This window comes from Spea bombifrons, chromosome 3, assembly GCF_027358695.1.
Source record: "Spea bombifrons isolate aSpeBom1 chromosome 3, aSpeBom1.2.pri, whole genome shotgun sequence".
NCBI lineage: Eukaryota > Metazoa > Chordata > Amphibia > Anura > Pelobatidae > Spea > Spea bombifrons.
Genome location: NC_071089.1, coordinates 119,392,512 through 119,402,638, shown reverse-complemented (window position 1 = coordinate 119,402,638; position 10,127 = coordinate 119,392,512). Strand labels below are relative to the sequence as shown.

General features: G+C 53.9%; 1 protein-coding gene across 2 annotated transcripts; it reads left to right on the top strand.

Moving 5' to 3' along the window:
* SELENOI (selenoprotein I) lies at positions 1-8,851 on the top strand. Of its 2 annotated transcripts, none has more exons than XM_053458630.1 (11): positions 1-193; positions 4,302-4,370; positions 4,506-4,614; positions 4,906-4,980; positions 5,687-5,949; positions 6,364-6,472; positions 6,710-6,758; positions 7,168-7,348; positions 7,769-7,951; positions 8,243-8,610; positions 8,678-8,851. In XM_053458630.1, the coding sequence occupies exons 1-10, from the start codon at positions 134-136 to the stop codon at positions 8,351-8,353; spliced, it is 1,209 nt and encodes a 402-aa protein (XP_053314605.1). In that variant the 5' UTR covers positions 1-133; the 3' UTR covers positions 8,354-8,610; positions 8,678-8,851. The 2 variants fall into 2 exon arrangements, with proteins under 2 accessions (XP_053314605.1, XP_053314604.1); XM_053458629.1 differs by having other exon boundaries at positions 8,243-8,615; positions 8,685-8,851.
* Positions 8,852-10,127: the final 1,276 nt, after the last annotated feature.

Sequence of the window (10,127 nt, the reverse complement as noted above, 5' to 3'; positions counted from 1 at the left end):
TCCCGGCACGCGGCGTATCCGCTCTAGTGTGACGTCACGTGTCCAAGAGCCCTCTGTGTCGGCCGCAGCTTCACGCGTGTCTCCCTCCCCGTGACCTCCGCTTCGCACCGTCCGTCACCCGGCACCTCGCGCCATGGCCTGGAGATGGGACTATGTGACCCCCGAGCAGCTCGCCGGCTTCGACAAGTACAAGGTGAGTGGTGACCGTGAGGTGTGCGTGCGTTTGGGGTGACCGTGGGATGTGTGGCATTGTGTGGGAATCATTCTCAGCCACCCCCATAATATCTGCAGCCTAGCTCTGACTCCCATCACGCCCAGACAGCCATGCGTCTCTTCCTGCACTCTTTCCAGTCACGCGCGGCGTCAGAGAGCATCTTTGTGTCCGTATCCCTGCTGTCCCCACTGGGCTGTGTGATGTGGGGCTCGCGGGGTGGGGCGGGGGTATTACCCCGGTCCGGGGGTACGGAGATGGGCTCTCCTGGCTCTCCTCTACCTGTGGCTTCCGGCAGCGCCACGCAAGGCCCACGGCTGCCGGGGTAACGACGTGCTGAACCCACACGCATCACACACACAGCACGCCGGCAGATCGGCGCCCGTTTCCTACTGTAAAGACTCAAACCTTAATCAGTCGTTGGTCTCGCCTTAGATTCAGGAGCCGGATGTCTATCCCATGCATGTTTAATCGCCTCACTGTATTACCCTCGACCACCTCTGCTGGGAGGCGGTTCCACTTATCTACCTCTATCTCAGTAAACCACAAGTGTCACCCGGTTACCGTGTAGCCAGACCCCTGATGTCCCGGGCCTGCATTGCCCTGTTCCTGGTTGCCTGTTTGCCCCTTTCCCCTCGGTTTCTTGCTGCTGTTGAATGAGTAAATTAGTCTGACCGCACGTGCCTCCCCACTGCGCCGCGGCGTATGTGTGCGATACAAGTCAGAGGCCCTCTCAGCGGTGGCGTCTTACCGCCTGGGGACCGCGTACAGCGGCTCGTCTGGCGCACAGGCGGTTAACGGGCTTTGCGGGTGGGACGGACGCGTGTTTGTGGACTTTGCCCGTTTCCAGCTTTTTTTTTTTATTATTATTTTTTTCTGTATCCGTCGGCTTTAAACGATCGCTGCGTGATATGTAACGGCTTGCGTGTAAATAATGGACACGCGACACGCTGACCCCGGAGTGTCCGCTCACGGCCCACCGCTTCCGCCATTGCTGGTGCTTTAATGCGTATAAAAGCTGCGTGGTCCCTTTACTTTTTCACGATGCCCCCTTTGCTAATACATGAGGGGGGGGTATGTAGAATCCCCCCACCCCTGTGTGCATTTGCCCCCCCCCCAGCTAAATGCCCCGCAAGGGATGTCTCGCTGCAGAGCATTGTCTGTACATCCTATGGGAGAGCTTTCTGGCTGCTGATTGGCTGCTATGTTTTTCGGGGGGGGGGGGGCGGAGAAGTCCTGACAGGATGTACTCGGTACCCCTTGTCAGCGGCGGAATGTTCCGGCAGTCTGTGGGTGGGAGGAATGATTGGCGGGCATCACAGGGTAGAATGTGGGGGAGGGGAAGCAGGAGACGGTATGGAAATCCTATGCAATGGAGAAGAGGAGTAAGGGGGTCTGTAGATCTGCCCCGGGGGGGGGGAGCAGCACTAATGGCTGGGAGCTGTCAGCAGTGGGGTATCTGGGGACCACCAGGAGCGGTCCTGTCGTAGGATCGGAGAACAGAACGCCGCGTTCTACGCAGAGACCCCGCGCCTCGGACCCTCGCAGAGGCCTGTGTGCCGGTGTCTCCTAATTGACCCCATTAGCCCTCCAGCTTTTATGTCACCCCTGTGGGGTCACCTTCTGAGACATGGAGGACCAGAAGAAGACGCCGGTGATGGGATCCGTCTGAAGACATTTTCTCTCATGCTGGATCCTTTGATGGATCGACGGTGTCTGTAAAACCAGTTTAAACCTGTGGACAGGAAATCGGCTGCTGGTTTTAGTGGGAAGTCCGGGGCTCCTGAATTGTTGCCTTTTTTCCAGAGCTTCTCTGCTTTGTGATTAACGGTGGGGCTACTAGATAAACACCGACTCCTTATCATACTGCCTGCGGGAAACAATAGAATGGCTCAGTCATAACCACCCAGCCGGACTCTCTGTATACGACGCTGGGCTCCTCAGACTACTCGAGTATTTTTGTTTAAAGCCGGACCGCGCAGGCTCGCCGTGTACCCACAGAGCAGACTTTGCTCCAGAGAGAGAGGACATTGTGGTTGTGGCAGTGACATCATGACAAACGAGAATGACCTAATCTCAACCGTGAGGTCACCGCGTTTCCTCGTACGTTATCTGCGCTATCACTGCTTCCCCTATACAGACTGGGCAGGTTGTATTATATAGCGCCGTCGTATTCCGCGGCGCTGTACATGGCCACGGAAGAATGCCGTGGGAGCTCCAGAGCCCTGTGCATACGCGCCGGAGCCCTGCGGGAATGGCCGCAGCTTTACTGCGCCTAAAAACCCGATGCCGGGAGGCTCCCCTCCCCCGCTCCGAGCTCCACTTTCAGCCTCGGTTCTTCTGTCCTTGCAAACAGTCTCGTTATTTTAGGAACACTGGTGGCATTGAACTAAAAAGATGTCGTATGACCTGTTCCTTATGACTACCGCACACATGTTTAAATCCCCTAGCTGTATTACCCTCTACCACTTCCGCTGGGAGGCTGTTCCGCTTATCTACCGCCTGCCAGTAAAGTAGAAGTCCGTTCCGTTGCATCTGACCCGCGTATTCGTAGATTCTGGCCCTTTTTGTATTCCTTGCTGCTCGGAGGTTTCTAGGCGTCTCACGCTTTGGCCCCGGGGGCCCCCGACAGGTCTGGTAACTTGGTTCATTCATCCACATGCCGATATTCTGGATCGACTGCGTTTGGCTGCCAAGTGGCGCCTGCGGAGGGCGAGGCGGCTGATCCTCCGGAGCAGACCGCGGGAAAAATCTTCCTCCCCGCTGGATACAATAATTACCCCCCCCCCCGGCGCTGGATACAGTAACAACCACCACCACCCCCGGAGCTGGATACAATAATCCCCCCCCCCCCGGCGCTGGATACAGTAACAACCACCACCACCCCCAGAGCTGGATACAATAATACCCCCCCCCCCCGGCGCTGGATACAGTAACAACCACCACCACCCCCAGAGCTGGATACAATAATCCCCCCCCCGGCGCTGGATACAGTAACAACCACCACCACCCCCGGAGCTGGATACAATAATAACCCCCCCGGCGCTGGATACAGTAACAACCACCACCGCCCCCAGAGCTGGATACAATACTACCCCCCCCCGGCGCTGGATTACAGTAACAACCACCACCACCCCCAGAGCTGGATACAATAATACCCCCCCCCCCCGGCGCTGGATACAGTAACAACCACCACCACCCCCAGAGCTGGATACAATAATCCCCCCCCCCGGCTCTGAATACAGTAACAACCACCACCACCACCCCCGCAGCTGGATACAATAATAACCCCCCCCCCCGCACGCTGGATACAGTAATAACCTGACACACACACCCCCACCCCACCCGGCGCAGGATACATTAATAACCCCCCCCCCCGGGATATTACTGTATTACTCATTTGATGGATGGAGTGCCCCTAATGGAATGCGGCCCCCCTTATTAGAATTTGGAGCACCGGCCCTTTAAGCGTTTTCTCTGGAACCCCCTATAGATAATCTACAAAGGAATTCTCTCTCATCAAAGGAGATCTGCGAAGAATACCAGAAAACCGAGTCAATGTTAGATCAGGGGCAGGACGATTCTCCCTTTAAACCTCAAAAATCAATATAAGCAGAGCAAGATTTACTTTACTGAGAGGGTGGTAGGTAAGTGGAACAGCCTCCCAGCTGAAGTGGTAGAGGGTAATACAGTGAGGGTATTAAACATGCATGGGATAGACATACGGCTCCTGAATCTAAGACGAGACCAACGACTGATTAAGGTTTGAGTCTTTACAGCAGGAGAAACGGCAGACTAGACAGGGGCCGGTTGGGGCCGATCTGCTGGCAGGTTCTAGGTTTTAAGTCAAGCAGAACACACCCGTTGTACAGCGCTGCGGTATACGGTGGCGCTATATGGAACAATAAATTACAGGCTACGCATCTGTTATTGATTGTTCTCTCTGGATAGAGAGAGATGACCTCCTCGAGCCCCTGACTGAAAAGGGTTAAATGTGAGTCAGTACCGTGCGCCGTGGTATATGCTGGCGCTTTGGGATTACCTCTGTCGTATTCTTGTGGCTTCATTAACCCTTTCCTCTCGTTTGCAGTACAGCGCGGTGGACACCAATCCCCTGTCCCTGTATGTGATGCACCCCTTCTGGAATTCTATAGTGAATGTGAGTATCTTGCGTTTGATCTGCGGTGCCGTGTCTCCAAAATCCCCCCCCCCCCCGTCACAGTGCCGCGTATCCCCCACCCCCGCAGTGCCACGTGTCTCCCCCCGCCCTGACCGTCTGTTTCTGCCCGCACAGTTTTTCCCGAGATGGCTGGCTCCAAATCTCATCACCTTCAGCGGCTTCTTACTCCTGGTTTTCAATTTCTTCATGATGAGTTATTTCGACCCCGACTTCTATGCCTCGGGTAAGTCTTCATACACCCGCCCTCGGTGTACTCGACCATGCGGGATCATATCCCGGGGGGGCGCCATGTCTGCACAGGATCATATCCCAGGGGGGTGTCATGTCTCGGGGGGTGTCGTGTGCATGGGATCCTTATTCTGGGGGGGTGTGATTGAGTTGTCTGATAGTCCAAGAGGGCGATCTGCCCCCTGCTTTGGGTGGTGAGGAGACGGCCGCCATGGTCCTAGGTGTCCCGGGCCAGGATACGTCGGCTCCCCGCAGAGCGCTGCTCACTCCCTTTCTCTCTTTACAGCTCCGGACCACGAACACGTCCCCAGCTGGGTGTGGATTATAGCCGGGCTGCTCAACTTCACGGCGTATACTCTGGGTGAGTGTCCCGTGTTACACGCAGCATTACGCGCTCAGACATTGTGCTGCCTGGGTCTAAAGAAGACATGGCCAAAGCCACGCCCACATCCGGGATTAATACATTCCCTCTCGACCCTTAATCTCATTCATGCACCCTCATTCACTCTCTCTCGCCTCCCTGCCTCCCTGCCTTCTCTGCTGAACGCCTCCGTGTAACTGTCTACTTTACCTCAGCTCCCCTTCTCCTGCCTTTTGTTCTTCGGCTTCTCCCTGAAGCTGGCCTCCCGGAGCGCTTCTGCAAAAGGGTGGAGCTTCTGGACACTCCTCCTGCAGCTCCGCCCCTTTTCAGACGTGCACTGAGAGACCAAAATAATGCAGACAGATTCCGGGAGATAAGAGTTGCAGAAACGCTTCTTTCTCCTTGAATCTATAACGTGCGTCGGGGCAGCAAATTGCCACCTGAGTCCCAGTTTCTAGTATTCTTTTTTTCTAAAGGTTTAATTATAGGAAAACACAGCAAAAAATTAAGGGGGGGCTTTCTGTTTCTATGGCAACAAGTCTTGTGATCTTGCATAAAGCTGACCCCATGTCCACCTGCCCCCGGGGGGGGGGGCGGCGGCGGCGGCGTCTATAGTTTCCTGTTGAATAGAGGCCTCTGTCACTGTATTCCACCCAATCACTGGCCTCCGCCCACTGTATGTCAATGACGAGTATGTTCTCCTCAGACGGGGTTGATGGCAAGCAGGCCCGCCGGACCAACTCCAGCACTCCCCTGGGGGAGCTGTTTGACCACGGGCTGGACAGCTGGGCCTGCATATACTTCGTGGTGACCGTGTACTCGATCTTCGGCCGCGGCAGCACCGGCGTCAGCGTCCTCGTCCTCTACCTCCTGCTCTGGGTCGTCCTCTTCTCCTTCATCCTGTCCCACTGGGAGAAATACAACACGGGGATCCTCTTCCTACCCTGGGGCTACGACCTGAGCCAGGTGGTGAGTGTCTGCCCAGCGGGGGTATCCGGCATGCGGGGGAGACTGGGGGCAGAGAAGGGCATTTACATACATAACGGGATTTTATAAAGGAGGGGAAATGTCACAACAAGCGACCAGAATCCAACACTAGAGGGTCAGAGGCTGAGATACAATGTAAGGAACTTTTACTTTACTGAGAGGGTGCTGGATAAATGGAACAGCATCCCAGCAGAGGTGGTAGAGGGTAATACAGCGAGGGTATTAAACATGCATGGGATAGACATACGGCTCCTGAATCTAAGACGAGACCAACGATTAAGGTTTGAGTCTTTACGGTAGGAGAAACTGGAGACTAGGCGGGGGCCGAATGGGGCCGATCTGCCGACATGTTCTGTTTTGTGTTTTTCACATTTTTCCCTGTCTCCCCCCCCCCAGACTATTTCGTGCGTTTACCTGGTGACCGCCGTAGTTGGGGTCGAGGCGTGGCACAAACCCGTCGCTCTCAATCTCCTTTACCGAGATCTCTTCACCACGCTGATAGTCGGTAAGTGTCGGCAGAAGGAGCCGTTTCAACCCCCATCATCCCCAGTCAGCATTCAGTTAATGTTTAATTGGGATTCTCTGAACTTTAATGCCTGAAGCCACTTGAGACGGGACGTATTTTGTGAGAACGGCTGAGGGTTTTAGGAGTGGTTTCAAACCGCGTGTATCTGCGACTTGCAGTGTAAGGCGGTCGGCGGCAGGAGCCCCCCAGCCTCACGTCCATCTCTTTCTGTTTCAGGATGCGCGCTGTCCATCACCCTTCCGATGAGTCTCTACAACGTGTACAGGTAAGTAGTCGCGCGTCATGCCGACGTGGCCACGTGTTCCCGCGCTATGTACACGGTATGTTTGCCTTAAAGGGACAGTACATGTTAAAGTACTCTGAGTAACCCTAACCCTCTGCGAGAAGCAAGCGCTTCTTGCCACTGATTGGCTGCTTGGGATAGCACTTCTATTGAAATCAATGGGAGCGCTTTCAGCGCATGGAGGCTCTGGACGGACCCCCGCTATCCGGTACTGGAGGGGAGTACGCCGTCTGCATGGAAAATGGCTACAGGGCAGGGGAAGGGGGCACGTGCACGACGAAGTTTCCAACAATGTAAAGGGATTAAAGGGGCATACGATGGCCCGGGGGAGGGGGGGGTCTCTTTTTAATATAAGTGAAGCCTGCCGCTGACCATGCGCTTCCTCCGGCAGAGCTTACCGCAGCGACACTCTGAAGCACACCACCGTGTACGAGTCCATGCTGCCGCTCATCTCCCCGCTGCTGCTCTTCGCGATGGCCACCACGTGGATCTTTGTGTCTCCCTCGCAAATCCTGGAAGCCCACCCCAGGCTCTTCTACTTCATGGTGGGGACCACCTTCGCCAACATTACAGTAAGTTACTGACAGGGGGGCTCGGCAAAGATAGATTTTACTCTGGCCTTCATTTTCCGCTCCATTCGGCCCCCATCTAGTCGCCCGTTTATCCTGCTGTGAAGACTCAAACCTTTAATCGGTCGTTGGCCTCGTCTTTAAATTCCCTTACTGTATTAGTCTCTGCCATGTCTGCTAAGAGACTGTTCCACGTATCCACCACCCCCTAGTAAAGTAGTAATTCCTACACCTGCTGGACGCCCAAACCTTTCTCTGAAGTCATTCTTTCATTATGAAACTGTTGCCTCGTTTATATTTTTTGGGCCTCGAAGGGGATTGTCATGTGACACAAAAGCAGTCACTGATGTTTCCACGGAGCCCACATGACTGCTTTAAGTATCTGTTTGCGTTGCCGGCGGCTGATTACGTTTTGTGTTCCAGTGTCAGCTGATCGTGTGTCAGATGAGCAACACCCGTTGCCAGCCACTCAGCTGGCTCCTCCTGCCCCTGGCGCTGGTCGTGGCCGTCGTGGTCTCTGGATTCGCCCGAGAAAGCGAAACGCTCCTATTGGTTTTACTAACCGGGCTGGTGACCCTGGCGCACATCCACTACGGCGTGAGCGTGGTAAGTGTCATCCCATGGGGGGTTCCGGCGCGTCATTCAATTCTACAAAGAAGCCCCCCAAAAAACTGGTGAGTGGGGCCGGGAATCCAAAATGGCGCCCTTGGGTATTTTACTGGGCAAGGTCCCCTTAAATTAACCCCTTTAACCACAAGTGTCCTTCTGTAGCTTTAGTTGGTATCGGTCAATGTGGATCTGGGCCAACACTTTTTTTTTTTTTTTGTGTTCTTGGCGTGTGCTTCTTGGCAGCAGACGCTTTGATTTGGTTGAGTATTTATTTATTTATTTTTTCAGGTAAACCAGTTGAGTAAACACTTCAACATCCTGCCGTTCTCTCTCCAAAAACCCGCCACGGACTGACTAGAGGAGGAGGAAGTCGGCCTGCGGTCCGCGGAGGTCGTTTAGAACGAGCAGCTTCCGCGACGCCTCGTCCATCACCACAAACTTAAGAGCATCGACCCGCTGGGCAGACACTGGAAGCGACCACTAGGACCACGGCAAAGGCGCGAAGAGGAAAGGAACTTGTACATAGAAGACCGACTGAATGTTCCCGGCGCTGCCCGCCCCCCCTTACCTTTTCTCTTTGTACCCGTGTGCTCGCCCACACGCGGAACCCATCGGCGACGATCTCCGCCATTGCCACCGGCCACCTTTTATTAGGGGTTAGGTGACCATGGGTGGTTCGTATGCCTATGTAGGGTACATTAGCCACCGGCCACCGTTTATAAGGGGTTAGTTGACCCGGGTGGTCCTCACGTATGGTACATAAGCCAACGGACTCCTCAAGTGCCACGAAGAGACACCTGAGCACAAGCAGAGAGGAGTGGCGGGGAGTCAGGAGGTATCCACGCGGACACTTTCTTTGATTTTATTAATAATCGCTTCCGCCATTTTTATTTAGAATTCTGGTATTTTATTTTAAAGCCTCGTTTTCTGACGTTACCTCATCGAATATCTTGAAGAACCAACCAGGGGAGGTCGGCTCCTTGCATCTCCTGGTCTCGTGGATTGATAAAGTCCCACTCGATCATAATTATAATTATCTCAGGCTGTCCTGATCCTGCGCGGGGTTCGGTTTCTCTGCACGTTTCCGGGTCGCGCAGGTTTGCTGCTAGTCTCTGTCCGACATCCAAGAAAATTTCACAAAACATTCTAATCCAGAATCAAGGAATTATTATGATTAGACAAAGTCCACAGTTCTCGGGCCACGTGAGGAATTCCACGGGCAGATCGTCCCAATCACGCGTTCTCTCGGAATACATTTAATTTTTGTAGCTGTCTTGTGGATGGAGAGCTGTCACGTAGACTTTGTAGAACATTAAGACGAAGATGTTCCGCGCAGGGCATGCTAGACAGAACCTAGATTATTGTGGTTGGCCACCAAAATTCCTGTATGTACGCGCTTCCTCTACCGATGGATTAGTCTGCGAGCCCCTGTTACAGAAAGCGATCTCCGTCCTGGGTAGAAGCCCCTCATCTCCTTGGCCCACCTAGAACACTAGGCCCTATTGGCCAGGACCAAGATTATTAATGTTTGCCACCACAGTACTTGTATCTCTGCATCTCCTCCGCGTCACTGTGGGATCAGTCTGTGGGCCTCCCTGTTGAATGTGAACCACCTCTGGTAGGAGCTCCTCGTCTTCTGCTGTGGTCCACCTAGAACTCTTGGGCTCAGTAGCTACAACCAATGTTGTCTGCGTTGGTCACCTAAATGTACGTGTGCTTCTTCCACATCATTGTGGGATTAGTCTCTGGGCCTCCCCGTTGCAGTAACCAATATCTCTTCTTCTATGTACCACCTAGAACGCTTGGGATCAGTATCTAGAACCTGATTGTCTATGTTGGCCACCAGAATACCCAAATGTACGTGTGCTGCTTCCACGTCATTGTGGGATTAGTCTCTGGGCCTCCCTGTTGCAGTGAGCAGTATCTGTCCTCTTGTCTGCTGCTATGTACCACCTAGAACGCTTGGGATCACTACCTAGAACCTAGATTGTCTGCGCTGGCCACCAAAATACCCAAATGTACCTGTGTCTCCTCCACATAACATGATCGTGGGATCAGTCCTTGGGCCTCCCCAGCTCTGTCCTGGGTAGGAACTCCCTGGTCGTCGTAGTCATCTTCGTATGTTCGGATTCTTTTATTTTTATTATTTTTCTGTTGGTCCTCCCCAGTTTGG